This window comes from Pinus tabuliformis, chromosome 4_2 (assembly GCF_031772625.1).
Source record: "Pinus tabuliformis cultivar Carrire ecotype Pingquan chromosome 4_2, CPIR1, whole genome shotgun sequence".
NCBI classification, from domain to species: domain Eukaryota; kingdom Viridiplantae; phylum Streptophyta; class Pinopsida; order Pinales; family Pinaceae; genus Pinus; species Pinus tabuliformis.
In genome coordinates, this window is record NC_142304.1 from 21285224 (window position 1) to 21304879 (window position 19656).

General features: G+C 39.8%; 1 protein-coding gene across 1 annotated transcript in view; it reads left to right on the forward strand.

Moving 5' to 3' along the window:
- The window catches only part of LOC149168163 (SH3 domain-containing protein), a 275430-nt gene that overhangs the window by 243250 nt on the left and 12524 nt on the right, over nucleotides 1-19656 (forward strand). The window contains exons 20-21 of the mRNA XM_089424839.1: nucleotides 13651-13779; nucleotides 13886-14020. Coding sequence (XP_089280965.1) covers nucleotides 13651-13779; nucleotides 13886-14020 — 264 coding nt within the window. The remainder of the gene's footprint in view (nucleotides 1-13650; nucleotides 13780-13885; nucleotides 14021-19656) is intronic.

Sequence of the window (19656 nt, forward strand, 5' to 3'; positions counted from 1 at the left end):
CCTAGCAAAGATTTTATTGTTACAGGAAAGAAGGAAACCAAGGAACCAAAAGGGTTATTTTCGCCTGGTATCTCCTTATTGCAGGTTCATGGATTGATTCAGAATGAGAAAATCATTATGTCTATAAATCTGAGTTGCAAGCAAAATCTCATAAATGTCAACTTTGCAAAAAAATTGCAAGTTCCAGCAAAACACATTGAAAACACAGGTGGATGATAAGGATGTTCAATTGTATAAGGATTTGAAGATTTCTATGGATAAGTATGTGTTGCATGGTGATTTTTATGCTTCAGATATGGATAACATGGATGTTGTTTTTGGGATACCCTTGGATGGAATTAGTGGGTACTATCAATATTAATGTGCAGAAGAAATTCCTGAAGCTCTGGTATAAAAAGAAGAAAATTACATTACAAGATATTTCCATCAATAAACAGGTAGAGTCCACGAACGTTGAAGCAGAAGATGTCCCAGGGACTGACATATCAAATGATGAGCCTTTGCTGATTGGCAATCAAAGACAAACAGAGGCTGAAGCAGAAAAGGTTACAGGTACATCAGATGAGGGTTCAGTGGTTGAAGTCATATTGGAAAAGAAGACACCACAACAGGCACCACAACAGGGTGAATTAAAGAAAAAGACACCGTGGGTTAAAACTTCAACATATCATCACCCACATCACCCCACAAGAAAACAACCAACAAGATGGCAACCAATTAGCCACAAGGACAACAACCCCCGTATGATGGATAGCAAGGAGCGAAGATCCACCTACTACACATCAGCACAGAAGAGCTGCCACGGTCAACTTCCATCTCAAGCAAGCGAGGCACCAGCGAGATCGAGGGTTCACCTTTCTCTTGGATGGATAGATGCACGTGCATGGTACCAGTGGACTACTCTTTTGAGTAGATCTTATTATTTGTGTTCTTCCCATGTTTCGGGGACGAAACATGCTAAGGGGGGTGGAATGTTATATACCTAGGGGGATAATATGGGGTACCAAGGGAGGTACCCAAGGTAATAATGTAATAATGGGATGGGTGATAGTAATAAATAAGGTGGTTAACCCATATCATGTAAGGGACCACAAGTAGTTAGTAATAATGTAATGGGCCCATGGTATTAGTTTGATGGTATGAGGGAACCATGGTAATGACCCATGGTATTGTATGTATGAGGCCTATATAGAGGCTAGAGACTCCACATCAAGAATTGTGAAGGATTATTGTATGAACAGGCATATGGCTTGTGGAGTGTTCTCCTTCCTTAAGGAGTGAATGTATGGTGTTGCCCTACCTTAAGGGTTTTGATCAATAAATAATCATTTCATATTATTTCTGGGTTTATTTGCATTGTCTTATATTTTTATATCAGATCTATAATATTTCTAGGTTAGATCTATAACAAGTGGTATCAGAGTTATAACAAGTGGAATCAGAGCTATAACAAGTCATCTGGGTTTATTTACATTGTCATATCAGATCTATAATATTTCTGGGTTAAATCTAATAGATCTAACCCAGAATATAAGAGAAATAACAAATATACCCAATAATAACAAGATTGAAATAGATAGAAATGCTTCTTTATTGATCAAACCCTTAAAGGTAGGGCAACACCATACATTCACTCCTTAAGGAAGGAGAACACTCCACAAGCCATATGCCTGTTCATACAATAATCCTTGACTATATTCCTTCACATGGAGTCTCTAGCCTCTATAGGCCTCATACATACAATACCATGGGCCCATTACATTATTATTAACTACTTGTGGTCCCTTACATGATATGGGTTAACCACCTTATTTATTACTATGGCCCATCCCATTATTACATTATTACCTTGGGTACCTCCCTTGGTACCCCATATTACCCCCCCTTAGGTATATAACATCTGAGGCATAGCAAGGAGTGCGAAGAAGAATAGGACAAACAAGAAGGAAGACGTCATTTGATCTTGGATCTTAGCTAATCTACTCTCTCTTTGGCAATCAATTTTTTTGTGGAAGAACAAAAGTTATGTAGGTCTGAAATTTTGCAAGAAGGAGCAAGTCTGTTTCTCTATTTGGGTCGCTGACCTGATTTCTTGGTGGATGGTCTAGTGTTAAGGTCTTGGAAGTCTTCATTGAATTGATTCTATAAGAAGATATTTTTGTGGGTTTTCCTCTCTAGGAGAGGTTTCGGCCCTGGCTAGCAGCCTACATCTGGTGTTCTTGTGTTTGCATTGTGATTTTCTGATTGGCATTTGTCTTGATGATGAACATAACTAAATACTGATGAAAACGTCCTAATATAAATCACAAGAAAATTTCAAGGATTAAAGAGAAATCAAGTTAATAAATACTCTAACTCTTTGCCCTAGATTTCTCAACATAGGTTCCAACAACTCCTTGTTTCTTGTGATTTTTCACATGAAGCTAAGAACAAATGCGTGGCTATATGTGATGTTCTTATCCCAAACAATGACCTTCTTGACAACATATATTCTTCCCACATCCTCAAGCATCAAATCAATGCAAAAATGAATAACACATGGAGTCCAGAATAATGTGTGTTGCCACTCTATTAGCAACTTGTTGACAACCACATAATCTGTTATTGTTTGCACAGCATATCACAAATCAATCTCTTGGATATACCCATCCAACAATTCAAACAACAATGTTGCATCTTTAACATGCTTTGATGCATCAGTGGATTTAATAAATATTTTAGCCATAAGACAATCTAATGAAAAATTAACAAAGGTCCTATCCTTAGCATCTATCCAACCATCATACATCATTATGCATCTAGTGGCCTCTCATTACTTCTTTAGGTCCTCCAATATAGTATCCTTGTTTGCTTGAGAAGCCTTAGGACCTATTTTAGCAGTATGAGGACTAAAGGATAAGGACCTAATGTTTTGGAAGAGCTAGTAGAAAGCTTTGGAGCTTGAGGACAAATCGTGGCTTCATACATGAGCTATATGATATTGAACCCATACACTGGTGGTAGGTTTGATTTGATAAGCATTAGTGTAATTTGGAGGTAGTCAAATGAGGATTGTTAATTAGACTCATTAATCAAAGGTCCAAGTGTTAAAATAAGATCATTGTTTCACTATCAAGATGTATAAGCAAGTGTCAAGTTGAGAGGAATATGGGTGAAATGAATGGTGCGGCACAAACGCAAAAGGTCACAAGGAATCTCAAGGGTCCATGTTGAGGGATTGTAAATACATGATGTTGAATTGGAGAGAGAGAGTGTTGAAATGTAACTAGGTTTGGTCTTCATTAAATGTATTTGAGTCATTTTGTAATGTACCTGTCAATTGAATAAGGAAAATAATTTTTATTATTATTATTGTGACTTATTAAAGCATGGGTTTCATGCTTGGGTCACCATGGTTTAGGTCAAAGTCCCCATTGAGGACTTCTACGATTTATTTTGAGTCAATAGAGTCATTGTACTTTTAAAGAGACCCTTCTTGGAATCATGTAAAAAGGTTAAGCATTGAGTCAAATGTAATTTATATATCCTCCACATCAAGTCGACCTAAGGACATCAATTCGACCTCCCTTGAAGCCTATACATAGAAGAAAGTCGAATTTATTTGGAGCACTTCATCTCACACAAGTTTGATATCTCTAATGAAGCTGGGAAGTGCGAAGTCTGAAGCTGGGAAGCCAAAAGAAGTGCGAGTTGGGTGAAGTTTATGGAGAAGAAAAAAATCAAAATTTTGGTGCCTCTCTCTCTGTGTTTCATGCCCTAGATTGGGAGATCGAAGTCTTCCAAGTTTCACTGATGCCGGACGCTGCTGCTTAGTCAAAGTTGCTGGAAAAAGGTCGAAGATCTGGGAGGCTGACTTGGTGTGGAGGGTGTTGGAAAATCAGAAAGGTAGTAAAGATTTCCTCGTTCTTGATAATTACTTGTGATGCTACTTAATATTATGATTCTTTATATCTTCTTTCTTTAGTTCATCAAGCAATTGCCAGAAGAAACAACACATAAAACAATGGACATAAGATTGTAGGCACATGCCAGGGCAAAACCCCTCTCGAGGGGAAAACATAGTCAAAGTAATTCTTCCTTTCAATAGTATTCCTTGTTGAAGGAAATGTAACTAGGTTTGGTCTTCATAAATGTACTTTTTATATTTGTATTTATTCAAGAAAAGAAATATTATTTTATAATATGTGTCAATGAGTTTCTTGCAAATTGAAGTAGGTCTAGCACATGTTAAAGTGCTATAGGTAAATCAAAAGGTCAAAAGAATTATGTTAAAGACCTTAAGAGTATGTTACATTGTAGAAGAGTCAAAGAAGTAACGTCCAAGCAATGTCAAGTCCCCTCCTATGCAAAGGCACCATCAAAGAGTCTCCTTCAAGCATGTGACACTACCAAAGAAACCATCCGAAGTAAGCATAACAAGTCGGCTTGCAAACAGTCTACATGTTGGCCTTCTAGTCAGCCTAAAAGGAGGGACAATCCTCTATAAATAGAGGTTGTCCACTCCATTACAACGTTCACCAAGCAACTCTGAAATCTGCGAAGAGAAGAGGCTAGAAAAAGGGTAATAAAGGACAAAAAAGAGGTCTTCTAGGGAAGCGAAGGAAGGAGGAGAAAAGCAGAAGTGGAAAGGACTATTTTCTAGGGTTAAAACAATCACACATGTGAGAAAAGATAGTACAATCTGCAACTATATTAGCAGTAAGGTCACATTCACATGTTCATCATTGTTTGGGTTAGAAATTAGGCCTACAAGGCCTCTCAAGGCAAGCGAAGTAGACTCTCTCTCTATCGAAGGTAAAAGGATCCTAATTCTCTAGTGTACCTCTCTCATGTGCGAGAATTAGGGCTGCAGTGTTGTCACATTAAGGAGGATTGAAATGCTAGAAGAAGCACAAAATGCTAGGGAACGAAGTGCCTGAAGGAGGTGAACAAAGTGCCGGGGAAACATAGTGCAGAGAAAAGAAGGACCTGACTTGTGCTTGGAGGATCTTCTAGTCAAGGGTCTAGGGTTTGGCATTGATCAAGAAAGAAGCTTCAATAAGAGAAAACTTACCGAAGGGTTTTCCTCTCAAGAGAAGAGAGGTTTTGGCCATGGCAGAGAGCCAACATTTGTGTTCTTGTCTTTATGTTTTTAGTAGCAGTTTGATGAAACACACACACTAATAATAAGATGAAGATCAAGCTAAGATAATTGTAAAAGTGCTTCACAAATTGTTATCAAGTCAAGATGAATCACACTACAGCTAATTGCCCTAGATTCTTCAACATTCCTTGAGATTCTTCACACTAGACCTTCGATCAGACCTTCCCTCCACACCAAGTCAACCTCCAGAAGATTGACCTCTTCCCAGCAACTTCGACTATGCAGCAACTTGCGGCAGCTCATGACATCCGACAACAGTCCAACTTGGGAGACTTCGTTCTCCCAATCTAGAGCACGAAATAGAGAGAGACGACCACCAAAATTTTGATTTTCCTTGACTCCTTAGACTCCCCTAAACTCGCATTTACTTTGGCTTCCTTGCAACAGACTTTTCCTAGCTTCCTACTTCACACTCCTTCCCAACAAATAAATTTTCGCACCTCTTCCCAGTAGAGAGAGAATGAGAAGTGATGCTCCAAATGAATTCGTAGTCCTTCCTTTTATAGGCTTCTTGTGGGGTAGAATGGGTCCTTAGGCTGACTTGATCTTCTCTTAGGCTGACATGGTGTGGAGCTTCCATAATTCATATTGGACTGAATACTAAACTGATTTACATGATTCAAAAGCCCAAGAAGGGTCTCCTTAAATGTATAATAATTCTATAGACTCAGAATAAATCCTCAAAGTCCTCAATGGGGACTTTGACCTAAAACATGATGACCCAAGCATGAAACCCATGCTTTAATAAGTGACAATAATAATAGTAAAAATTCTCTTATTTATTCTTTTGACAAGTACGTTACATAATGACTCAAGTACATTATGGAAGATTGAACAGTTACTTTTTCCAACAAAGGGAAGGTCTGGTCTTTGTCTAAGGTGAAGAATGCTATTGAAAGGAAGAATTTTCTTGACTGAGTTTTCCCCTCGACGGGGGTTTTTCCCTAGCATAGTGCCTACATCTGGTGTCCATTGTTTTATGTGCTATTGCTTTGGTAATTGCTTGATGAATTAAAAGAAAGAAAGTATAAAGAATCGTAATAACAAATCAAGATCATCACAAGTAATTAGCAAGAATAAGAAAATCTTTCTGCCTTTCTGTTTTTCTAACATAATGACCCATTGCCACCTCAGTCAAGGTCCCCTGCTGTTTATGGACTTTCACTGACAGGAGGAGTCCCGGTAGGAAGGGAATCACTTAGGATGCATAAATCAATGATTTAGGTATGAAGTGATTCTACCAAGCCGTTTCAAGGAGAGACACAACAATGGCTCAATGCTTCAAGGAAGCTAACATGCTCTCCAAGAAAAGATTCAAGATGAAGAGTTCAAGACTTAGGGTTTTAGATATGATGACGATAATAAGTATGCCTAAGGTCAAGACTCTAAGAGATGAGGTAGGACCTCACAAAGAAGGTCTATGTGATGATTTGACACTTCCAAAAGGCCCTTTGCTCTCTTTGAGAGGATTAAGAAAAGCTTGCGCTAGACGTAGGGTTTTAATGAATGATTGTGGGAAGAAATGCTTCCAAGGTACTCACTAGGTCAAGGCAAGGGAAGAGAAAGGGTTTCTTGAGATTTATTCCAACGAATACTAAGCTCATACAACCCTTAAAGAAGTCCCCAAGGTGAAAGAGGAAGACCTAGGTTTTGCCTGTTAGTGTAGCACCTAGGGTCATGGATGAAACTTGGGTGGATGCCCACCAAACTTGTAGCATAGGTAGCCTAGCCTTGAGCTTGATGTTTGGACCCTTAGATTTCTGAAACACCTCACTGAAAAATAGTTCAACCACTTGTGAGGCCGAGGATTGGGCTGAAATAGCGAAGAAGTGGGCAAATTTCTTCAATTTGTCAACCACCACGTATATGTAGTCCTTGCCTTGGACTGTAGGCAACCTGGTGATAAAATCCATCGAGATGCTCTCCCATTTCCCCTCAGGGATATGAAGAGGTTGTAGCAACTCAGCAGGGTGTGTCTGTTCACCCTTGTTCCTTTGGCACATATCACACTCTCAGACATGCCTCAGAACATCATCATTAAGGACCCTCCATGCAAAGCGCTCCCTGATAGTCCTGTATGTCTTGGTGAACCCCTGATGCCTTGCTAACGATGAGTCATGGGCAACCTGCATGATCTTCTCCCTCGGCTCGGAGTTGGGCACTAAATAAATCCGGTCTCGATAGTAAATCACCTCGTTCATCAGCCTGTACCAGTCATCCATCACAGCACCATCAAGGACCTCACATAAAAATCGGTCCTTGGAGTACTCCACTAGCAACTGCGCCCTCTAATTTGGCGCAATGCTCATCAATGAAATGGTGGCTGACCTCCTAGACAACGCATCAACTACCACATTGTGCCTACCCTTGTCATACTTAATGTCAAAGTTGTATGCCTGCAGCTTGCTCACCCACTTCTGTTGTCCCTCCTACAACGGTTTCTTCTCCAAAAAGAATCTGAGGCTATTGTGGTCTATCTTCACCCGGGACCTATTAGCCACCAAGTACTGTCTAAACTTGGCTAGCACATGCATGACCATTAGCATCTCTTTGTCGTATATGGAGTATAACTTCTCATGGGGAAGTAACTTCTGACTCTCAAAAGCTATCGGGTGCCCCTCCTGAGTCAAGACTGCTCCTATGCCCTCCCTTGATGCATTGCACTCAAGCACAAAGGGTTGTGCGAAATTTGGAAGTGCCAACCAGTGTTCCACGGGGACTCGCCCCCCCCTAGGGGTCTAGTTTCCTTGCTCCCCCACGCTCCGGGGACTTGGGGACGAGAAGGGGATGTTTCCCCACACCCCCAAAAATCAGGGTACGCAAGGGGACGTGCCAGGGGGACGTTTCCCTGTCTTGAGGAAATGTTTCTGAAAAGGAGGATGAGGGGGGTCATGAGGGGTCGTAGGGGGTCGTGGGGGCACAAGGGGGGATGAGAGGCCCGATTTTAAAAAAAGAAAATGGCTTAAAACGAAAATTTAATTTAATTATTTGTTAAAACGTAGGGTTTTAATATTATATGTTTTATGTTTTAAACTGTAAACCTCACACACACCTCACACCATTTGGCATTTGCATTCGCTCATCAGAACTCCTCCCATCTTCCGTTGAGTAGCATCCTACAAGCAGCTCCATGTCCTGACTCCTCCGTCGAGCAGCCCTCCAGTAAGCAGTGAGCAGTTCACGTCCTAAGAGCAATCCTCCAACGAGCAGCGAGCAGCACCTCTCCCCGTCTAGCAGCACCTCTCCTCGTTCCATCGCGGGCGGCACCTCTCCCCGTCGAGCAGCACCCTGTGTCACTTGCAAGTTGATTGTTGCGGTCCTGCCTGATTCCCTAAACGTTGACTGCTATAGGTAAGTAACAGAAATTAGAACTATTAGTAATTTTTTTTCATCTTTGATTTTTTTTTTTTTGTAATTTTGAAATCTGTGGTTGCGTTTCTTATTTTTTTTTTCATTTTTTTTTAAATTTACTGTATTTGATTTCTTCCTTGAGTGTTCCAACAGGAACTCTTCTTTCAAATTTGATACTGTAGCATTTTTTCCACACCTGTGACCCCATGTTAGAGTTCTCTTCTGTTGCACAAATAGTGTTCTTGATTTGCGGAATGGAATACTTTTATTAATCTTCACTTTTGACCTCAAATATTCTTCATTTCATCATTTGTTTTTTCTAAGGCAAGGGTTGCTCCAACACGTCAATAGAACTTAGGCTTACAGCTATGCAAGCACACCCTCAGCTACTGTTTTGGAGATGAGGTAGTCTTTGAGATCAGCCCATAGATTGATATGCAAATGGTGCCAAAATTACCATTTCCTTGTAGTCTTCACTGGGTGTAAAATGACTTGAACAATTCATTCTGATCAGTCTAGAGTCTAGACTCTGCAAAGATAGCAAAGCAGCTACAGGTCTCCCAATCATCAAGTCAAACCCTTATCTAACCACAATGAGTTGACAAACAGAAAATGACTTATGATGAAGTCTTCTTTCCCTTAGATTCTCCTGACCTTGCTATTGAGACTACAGATGGCACCATAGGTTTATTCTTCAGGACCAAAGACACCACTTGAATGTATCGCAACAACCCCTCTTCCGTTTGAATTTTGATCATAACCCTAATGCCTCTACCTTTGTTTCAGTGTCAGAATAAATATTAAATACCCGAACAGGAAACCCTTACTTGATGTACAAGATCAAGATGAGAACAACCATAGTATTGATTTCATTATGTAAATATTCATTGTTTAGTAATCAATGTTCATAGTAGGAAGTGGAACATGAATATGGTTTAAAGTTTAAAGTTTAATCATAATGTATGATGTATGATTATAAATTAGGATTTTAAATTTATATGATATTAGTCTTTAAATAATGATATTCATATCAATGATCATGCTTTGCAGCTTTTCAATTCAAACCCAATTGTCATGGTGGACTCAATTAATAAATTATATTTTATATTTATAAGTTTTTAAGACCCTAATGGCCCCCACCCCCCCCACGTTTCCTAAAAATTGGTGGAGAGCTTTTGCATAGCTCGCTCCCACGTATCCTCGCTCCCTCGCCCCCTTGTCCCGGAACCTTGGTGGAACATTGGTGCCAACACTGGGCAACTACTCATAACCTGTTTGAGGCGCTCAAAGGCCTCCTACACTCTATCTGTCCACTCAAATGCCCCCTTTTTTTTCAAATAAGTGAGGGGAGCAACGAATTGGGAGAAGCCCTTCAAGAACATCTTGTAGTAGGTACATATACCCATGAAACCTCTTAACTCTGTCACATTCTGGGGTACTGGCTAGTCCCGGATGGCCTTGATCTTCTCCTCATGCACTCTCACACCATCCTCCCCATTGATATGCCCCAGACAGAGCATCTCTGTCAATCCAAACTCGCACCTGGACAACTTGGCATGAAATTGTCGCTCCTCCAGAATACGCAACACTGTCTTCAAGTGTTGCAAGTGCTCCTCCTATAGATCAAAATATCATCGAAAAACACCAATACAAATTTCCGCAACTGCCCACGAAATACATGGTTCATGCAGGACTGGAAAGTGGCAGGTGCGTTGGTTAGCCCGAAGGGCATAACCAAGAACTCGAAGTGCCCATAGTGACACCTGAAAGCCGTCTTGGGGACGTCCTAGTCCCACACTCTGATCTTGGCGGTACCCCGAATGCAAGTCTATCTTGGAGAAAAACTTGGCCCCTGTCAGCTCATCTATGCATGGGATGGGGTAGTGGTTCTTTAGGGTCTTCTTTTTGAGGGCCCGGTAATCTATGCACATGCGTAATGTCCCATCCTTCTTCTTCACCAGGACAACTAATGAAGCAAAAGGGCTATAGCTAGGCCTAATATGCCCAAGTGCCAACAACTCATGAATGGCATGCTCAATCCCATCACTGTAAGCCGTGGGATGTCTGTACAGGGTGGTAATCATGGCCTGTACCCCCGACTCTAACTCAATCATGTGCTTGAATCCCCGGTCAGGTGGCTGCCTAGTGGTATGTCTCCAAACACTACAAGGTACCGGTCTAAGATGGCCTGTACGTCAGGGTGTGGTGGCCTGGGCTGACCCCCAGCCTTAGAAATTCCCAACTCCACCGCCCACTCAATGTAACCATGCCTTAGATCAGCCTCCATCCTGTGTGCTGAGACAGTCTGTTGAGGGTAAGAGTGCATGCCCCTAAGGACAACGAAGTTTCAATTTGACCTTGTAAACTCCATCTCCAACTTCCTCTAGTCAATAGTGATTCGACCAAGCGAATAGAGCCACTGGAAACCCATCACCACATTGGTGTCCGGTACATCCACCACGAAGAAATGATCTGTGACTGATTACTTCGACTTAACTTTATTAGAAATAAAGTTAAAGTGACTTTATAAGACTTTAAGTCATAAAGTGGCTTTGTGATTAATTAATGTAAAGGGGACTTAGGGGATAAAGTGACTTATTTCTCAATGAGAGATTAAATCGCCACCCTTGATCTCAATAGCTAAGATCTGATCTCAACCATTGGATCTTAAGGTTAGGTCTCTTTTCATTATGAGAGAACAAAAAGGAAAAGCAAAGGGGGAAAGGCGCAATTTGCACACTTTCTTCATGAGATTTGTAGAAGGTGAGAGAACAAAGTACAACAGTGGAAGGACAGTATGGCAAGTACAGCAGCAAGGCTACAGACACAAATTCAAAGGCAGAAGCTGAGCAGGCTGGCATGGATTTTGAGGAGAAAATTCAATGCATTTACTGCTGCAGACAGGGCACAGGATTCAAGGTAGTCTGGGCCACATTTATTGCACATTGACAGGCTCAGAAATCGAGGGGACTGACAGGCATTTATTTCTGTCAGAACTGGCACAAAATTTGAGGGTCTGGGCCACATTTATTGCAGTCTATAAGGCACAGAAATCTAGGAACAATGCCGCTGACTTTTGAGATAGTCAACATGAATTTCTGTGTGTTGTGCTGCGTGCATGATTTTTGGGGCAGCCTGGGTGTGTTTTCCGAGTGAGTTAGGATGATTTTCTAGAGACTGTCAGAGCACAAATTTTGAGGGAAACTGACAATTAATTGCTGTCAGATTGTACAATAGTGGTACAATTTTCTGAGTGAGTTGAGCACAAAAATGTAGGAGCTGTCAGGCACAAAATTCAAGGAGCAGCCACAACACATTTTGCAAGGAATTCTGAGCATGAAATCAGGGAGATAAGTTGACAGTGTGTGTTGTATTTAATTGCTGTAATAATTTCTCTGAAAGAAATAAAATCTCTCTCTCTCTCTCTCTGTTTTTCCCTACAGGGTGTTGTTAGGGTCATTAGAGCAGAAATCTTGTGTCAAAAATTGTGTGATTGCATGTATTATCTCAGCTAAAGGAAAAGAGTAGAGTAGGCTCATGTGTTTCCTGTTTTGAAAAATATTCATGTTTATGACAGCAGCATAAAACATGTGGGTTGGACATTAAACTTGATATGATTTCACAAAACTTGAAACCTGGTTGGGCCTAGAAACAAATTTTCTACATTTTGTTATTATTATTATTTTTATAATTTCGGAGCTGGGGACTTCTATGCTAGGGGCCCTCATGTCCGCCTTGATTTTCCCTATAATTTAGGGTTTCTCCCACATCTCCCCGCAGGCATGCTTCCTTGTCACTGAAACTTGGTGTAACATAGGTCGGACATCTGACTAATCAACCATGTGTGGTGGAAAGGTGTCTGGACTTACAACACCTTCATATATCTCGCTGTTATGGTGTGGAGGAGCATATGCTCTAGCTCCTGATGCTGTAGTACCTCCAGCTGTGGGGTCCCCTTGCAAGGACTATACAGTTCCACTCTAGCTCTTGATGTCTTCAGTTGTGGACAAAAGAAACTCTAGCTCTTGACACCTACAGCTGTGGAGTTGGAAGAGCTAAAAAATTAATTGCCAGTTTCGACAGTGGACATTAGCAACCCTATTGGTCAGGTACACCGTTAGCCTCATCTACCCATTCAGACAGAGTTGGAGCAGTTATCATGTTGCTCTCATAAAATGCTCTCAAGGCATCCCTCCAAAATCTAGCACCATCACATGAGGCAAGCTTCTCCTTCTCTATTCTTTTAACGAGTTAACAGTTCACTCCCAAGAAGATCTTTTGTTCTTCACATTCCCCCTTCTTGAATACATTTGGGGAGAAATTAGGCTGAGTTGAAATACAGGCATCACAAATTGGGTAAAAGGTGAAATGAAACTGATCCCTGTTAACTTTTTTACTCTAATTCAACTTAGGAAGTAATTTCAAATCAATCTTCCCCTTCCCAGGCTCACGAGGCACTAGGACTAAGCTGGGCATCCTCATTGAGCAAGAATTCCTTGAACCTTCCCTTGGGTACAATTTTGATAACTTCATTAACATCCTTCCAGGCTGTTTCCATCATCTGACCTTGGTCAGTATGGGTCCTTGTAAACATGAAACTGCACAAAGTTAGCTTTCCCGAATCCAGAGAACATCATGATATTTAAAAAGTCATCAACCACATAGTATTCTAACTTTTCTACTATTATTAAAAGGAAATAATTCAATGAATAATCAAGGAAATACGAAATCCATGACATAATTTCCCATCCAAGCATCAAAATGTTCATCATATCCTTTAAGGACCTAAAATGAAGTATCGATCAAAACAACAATAAGCGAGCAGAAGCGACAGCTATTATTATCACAACCATATTTGGTGCAATAATTTTATCACAATAGCGAAAATGATGAAAATATTACTCTATGGAGAAATATTCCGTATGTGAACCAAGTACCACCTTCTAATAATGTTGTTACACCCTTATAGGAAGCCAGGAAATTCTGTCTTTCTATATGTTCTTGGGTATCCCAATTTGTCATTTATTGAGCCTACTCTTTTGTTAAAACTGGATTGAACTTCTAGCTGTCACTTGCAGTTTGCAATACAAAGAACTTTTTTTGAAGCTATTTGTTTATGTTCTTATTTTTTTGGTGCATATGCCAACAAATTGCAGGTAAATGAATATCTTGCTGGAGCAGGTACTGATGCTCCTGAAGTAGAGGAAGAGAATATAACCTCTCGACCATCTGTCAATTACAATGATATCTGGGCGAAATCTCTTTTGGAAGCATCAGATGGGGAGGTATGCACTATAAATAGCTAACATAATTTTGGATATGAATAATCTTCACATTTACTCATTACATCCTTTGTGCAGCTTTTACTAGTTTTGTGCTCTATATGTACAGGAAGATGATGCACGATCATCTGGGGCTTCCTCACCTGAATCAACTGCATCATTTGAAACTTCGGCTTCCTCTCAGTTCCATTATCCTTCATTGTTCAGCTCAGGACCATCATCTCATGGCACAACTTCACGCTTAGTATGTTGCTAACCTTAATGTTTTCAAATGATTTGAGTTCTATGTAAAAGATGTATGACTCTGTTTGTAGTTTTAAATGACCGTTAATTTGTGCTCAGGTGGTTGGATCTGAGATCTGCATGCCATTGTAGTTATATCTTTAGAGGTTTTTCTGTGGAAATATTTAGGATATCTCTATTGCTTCTTTTAATCAAGAATAAATGTAATCCATCAGAATACTTTGCTTTCACATTTCCAGTGTTTCTCGTTTGTTCTGCAAACAAGATATACTATAAAGGATCTGTAGAAAATGGCTCCTTATCTGCATCAATTGGGGTGTACTTCACTAAGTAAAGTGTTTAAAAAGATATTCTATGCAAATTGTTCCTTGCAGCTTCTTTTGTCCATCTTTTGTTTCTTTATGATATTGCATCTCCATTCAAATCCATTTGCTTAGCATTTTTTTGAATGTAATATGTTCTGTTTAGAATCTGTATTTATTCCCAGTGTAACTAAAGTGTCTTGAATGAAATATTAAATGGCTTTGTTCATATTTGCTAATGATCTATTATTGACTATATAGCCCAGTTACCGCAAAATCTAGCAGGCCTTGGAGAGGGAAACCCTACAAGGCATAAACTAGACCAAGAGACAACAATGGGTTAGTGGTCCATTGTCACCACGGCCAAAGCCCCCTGCTCTTTACGGATTTTTACTGATTGGAGGAGTACTGTTATGAGATAAAAGGTCACCTATCTATGATGTTCTAGGTAGAGAGTATTAGGTGACTTGACTAGATCTTCTACAAGAAAGGCACAGCAATTGTTCGAGGCTCCAATAGGAGGCAATTTGCTTTCTATGTAAAGACCTAGGGCTACAAGCAAAGGTCAAGGATAATAGAAAAGGGTTCCAGCTATGTATATCAGCAAGGTCAAGGCTCATGAAACCTTCAAGAAGCCCCCGATTTGAAGTAAGATAAAAGTAGGGTTTCCCTCTTAGGGCAAACAACTAGGGAAAGAGAATTTATGGATGGAATTGAAGTGGATGCCTACCAAAAGGATAGATTTTGTGGAAAATGATATCCTCTTTGATGTTTAGGCCCTTCATCGCCAAGAATTCTACTTGCTTAGTGTTGAAAAATGTAACTAGGTTCAGTCTTAATAATTATCATTGTACTTGTGTCATTATATATTTCATGAAAAAACAAAAAGAAGAATAAGAAAAAATAGCATTTTGATTATTATTTCCTAGTCAAAACATGTTCTTCATGCTCTTAGGGTCATTTGAGTCAAGAAGAAAATATAATTGAGTTAAATTCCATTTGGAATCTTTGTAAGAAAAAGAACGAAAAATTTATTGAGTCAAAAGAGTCAAATTGTCCCCACAAGACCAAGTCAGCCCTCCAGGACATGTTGGCCTAGAAAAGGCACCCATTCAGCCATCTGGACAGCTATATATATACAAGAGACTTTGACCTCATTTGAGATCCATCATGCACTTCGATTTATGTGCAAAAGAAGGAGAATTTCGGCAAAGGAAAAAGAGAGAAAAAGAGAAGTAAAAGGAGAGAGCTCGTTTTTCTGCCATAGTTTTTTGCCCACATGTGCGAATTCCTGAGTTAGTTTCTGTGGTATTGCAGGCCCGAAATTACAGGGACGAGATTTCAGGGAGGTAGAAGTTTCAGGGATTGATCAAAATTTAGATGTTTGACCAACATTGAATTTGTTGACTTTGACTTGATGAAGAAGAATTGATGGAGGGCTGACTTGGGTCTATGTGGCAGTGTTTGTCTTGGTCTTGGGTCTTGGATATCTCACTTTGATCTGATTCTATAAGAAGAAGAATTTTATGGGTTTTCGCCTTGTTGGGTTTTTACCCTGGCTTGGAGAGCCTACATCTTGTGTTTTTTTGTTTCTTTATGATCTTCATGTACATTTTGGTAATTGCTTGATGATGAAGAACATAACATAATGATAATAAGCCAACAAACACTCACAAGTAATTATCATGAAAGAGAAATCAACCCTAATTTGCTGCCGTATTGGGTTTTCGACATGGAATCAAAGCTAAGGTTTATGGAAGGCAGTTTGAAGAACACATTTTGTTGGCACAATCATTGGACACACTTACATCAACTACATTGAAGGACACAAATTGCAGCAGTTATATCTATCAAGGAAGAAGACTTGAAGTAGCTACAACAACTCTCTCTCTTTGACATGTAAGTACCCTCCTATCACAACAAGGCTTCTAAAGTTTATGAAAAGCTGCCTGGCATAATTTCTGTAATACCAAGATCTCTAAGGCTATGATTACATTCATTTGAGTTTTATGTGAGCTTTTATCTTGGTGTGACATGGAAATTATTCTTCTACAACCTGTACCAAGACCTATCAAGCATCCGAATGTTCGATGATACTACTATAATGTTGAAGTTTCTAAGTTTACTTAGTTAGAAACCCTCCATGCACTTTATCTGATTTATTCCTACCTACTTGTTATTTTACTTAACAAGTTATTACAATGTAAATACTGAAAATAAACACTAGTGCATGCTCAACCTATTACAGGTCAACAACTAAAGGAAACAGAAACAATCACACCATATGACACCATTATTTTTGGACTAATGTCCTCGGAAAAACCCAATGTGGGAAAACCGGTGCAGCTATCTGAGGGTTTTCTTATTAAGGAATATCAGAGTACAATCTGGGTGCCGAAACTGGCCTACCCAACAGAGAATTTCCTTTGCAGTAATACCTCTCAGTTTCTGACAAATCTCCTGGCTGAAACCCCAGATAGTCTTTCTGGCAGCTCCTCAGTACCAATCTGCCCCAAAAACCCCAGCGTCAACCTCTCTCAGGACTGCGTCAACCCCTCTTTGGCCAACGCTAGCCCTGCGTCACCCTAGATGGGTCTGTGTCAGCCTTAGGAGGCCCTGTGTTAGCCCTCTGGCCCTTTGTGTTAATCACTCTGGCCTCTCTGAGGCTCTGCGCAACTCCCGGCTGCCTCTGCATGGCCCTGCGTGAGCCTTGGATGGCTCTGCGTCACTCTCCCTGGCTACTGTGCTGCTCTCTCGACACTATCTCTGCCTCTCTGTCTCTCTGTACCCAATGCCCCTCAGCTGCAACTCCCGATCACTAATTCTATCTCTCTTAGCAAACCTCGCTCTAGAGAATAGAATGATTGATCACTCTGGTGTGTTCCTCAAGTAATGCTCAAGCCTCCTCTTATACTTTTCTCGTTGACAAATCAACGACTGAGATTAAGTCCCTAATCAACGGCTAAGACTAGATCTGGCTTGATCCATGTCTTTTGGACCATTCTAACACAATTTTATATTAATTCACATTACTATTTTAATTTCCCTAAGTTTAGACTTAGGGACTCCATTAAAAATATTAATTACTTTAACATCTCCCTAACTGTTTAGAATCTGCCCAAACCCTTTTCGAGTATTGGAGATTTCATGTGCCCTAACCTCTCCACCAAATTTTGTGGCTAGAGCACATCCGATGCTATCCCAAATCAACATACAAGACATCCAAAGTCTCTCTGTACTACCAATTATAATACAATTTACATAAGGACTATGTAAGAAAGTTCTAGGCATCAGAATCCTAGAAATGAAGCAGATCTAAAACATATGGTGGCAATTATGAACGGTCAAAAATTCTTTGATGATTTAGACAATGTTTCTAGGCCACTTTGCAAGGGAAAAACTCTTATCTAGGGGAAAACCCAATCAAAATCTCTTCCTTATATAGTTTTCTTGAGACTCTTCAACCTAGACACAGATATCCTCCAACCACTAAGTTAGCCTCCTCTTCCAGCAACTTCGACCTAGAACTTCGACCTTGAAGAAGCAGCACTTCTGCCCAACAAATCGATAATTTTGGCCTTCTAGCAGTAGAATCTTTGATCCAACACTTTCAGAATTTCGACCCTTCCAGCAGTAAAACTTTGATCTAATGATTGGCCCAATAACTTTGCATACGAGAGAGAAAGAGATACCCAAAAACTTCGACCTTGATCCTTCCAACACTTCTTCTTCTTCTTCTTGGAATTTCACACTTTTTTGCTTCCTTCTCTTGGATATCGAACTTGTGAGAGAGATGCTCCAAATGAGTTCAAACTACTTGTATATATAGGATTTAGGTGAGGTCAAATTTCCCTGTTTGAGGATGACTTGATCTCCTTGAGGCCGACTTGGTGTGGAGGTGTCAAATACCTAATTTGACTCAATAATAAATCTTTTTACATGATTCAAAAGCCCAAGAAGGGTCTCATAAAATGTACAATGACTCTAATGATTCAATATAAATCCTAGGAGTCCACAATGGGGACTTTGACTAATAAAAGATGACCCAAGCATGAAACCCATGCTTTAATAAGTCATTGTAATAATCTAAAAAAATTTCTTTTTTATTCTTTTGACAATTACATTACATAATGATTCAAATAAATTTATGAAGATTGAACCTAGGTACATTCTTCAACACATATGCCATTTACAATACATGAAGTTTCAAGGTTATGTTTGATGCGAAGTTCTTCTCATGTATATAATCCAAATTCTGCCATGACAACTATGCAAGTTCCAGTAGACATCTCCTGTGGTATCTTTCTCCGAAATGAAGCAAGTCCTTCAACAATATAAATATCTTTTGTCAACAAGCCTAGGCAAGAATTCATGAGAACTATTTGAAGCATCCAAATCTTACAAAAGATTGAACGAGATAAGAAGGTTAAGAACTTGTAAGACATCTGAATTTATGGATGGTATCCTCTTAAATGCATCAATGCTGATATGAAATAATACTGTTGGGAATCATGATTGCCGTTAGACCAAAACCTGCAGGTTTTAGTTAACAATCGCATCGCCAGAGATAAGGATCCATGAGAGGTGGTTAGTCCATGTCACGAAACGCACAGGGAGTGTTGGTTTATCCAATGTCCAACAATCTCCCCCCCAACGCAAGCCGTGTGTGTATCGAACTCGTGACTTACACTCTGATACCACTTGTTGGGAATCACAATTGCTGTTAGACCAAAACTCACAGGTTTTAGTCAACGATCCCATCACCTGAGATAAGGATCCATGAGAGGCGGTTAGTCCATGTCGCGAACACATGGGGAGCATTTGTTTATCCAATGTCCAACAAATACTTCTTCAAGATATGAAGTCATACAAGGAAAATATAGGACCGGACATTCAGTGGTAGCATTTGAAACTTCAGCGAAACCATATTCCAATAGCATGACATAATCCAAAACCTACCGATTCGATAAAAGAGACCAAAATCTTTGTGGATCTTCTCTGAAAAATATATATCTATATATATATATATATATATATATATATATATATATATATATATAGATAGCCTATCAAGGACCGAAGCTGTGTATTATCTCCATAATCAAAAGCAAGCCGAAACTTTGTAAAAGGATATGCGGAGATCATCTCTGTGGCACTCCAATTATATAACCGAGGAGCAAAGGACATTTATGTGTTGAAATCTGCAGTGAAAGAAACAATATGAATCATCTCTAAGGCATACACAAAGCAACATCTTTTCCGTGACATTCATGGCAACATACATAGGCTTGTAATGAGACCATTGCTACCACAAGTGTACGAGGTATCTAGATGA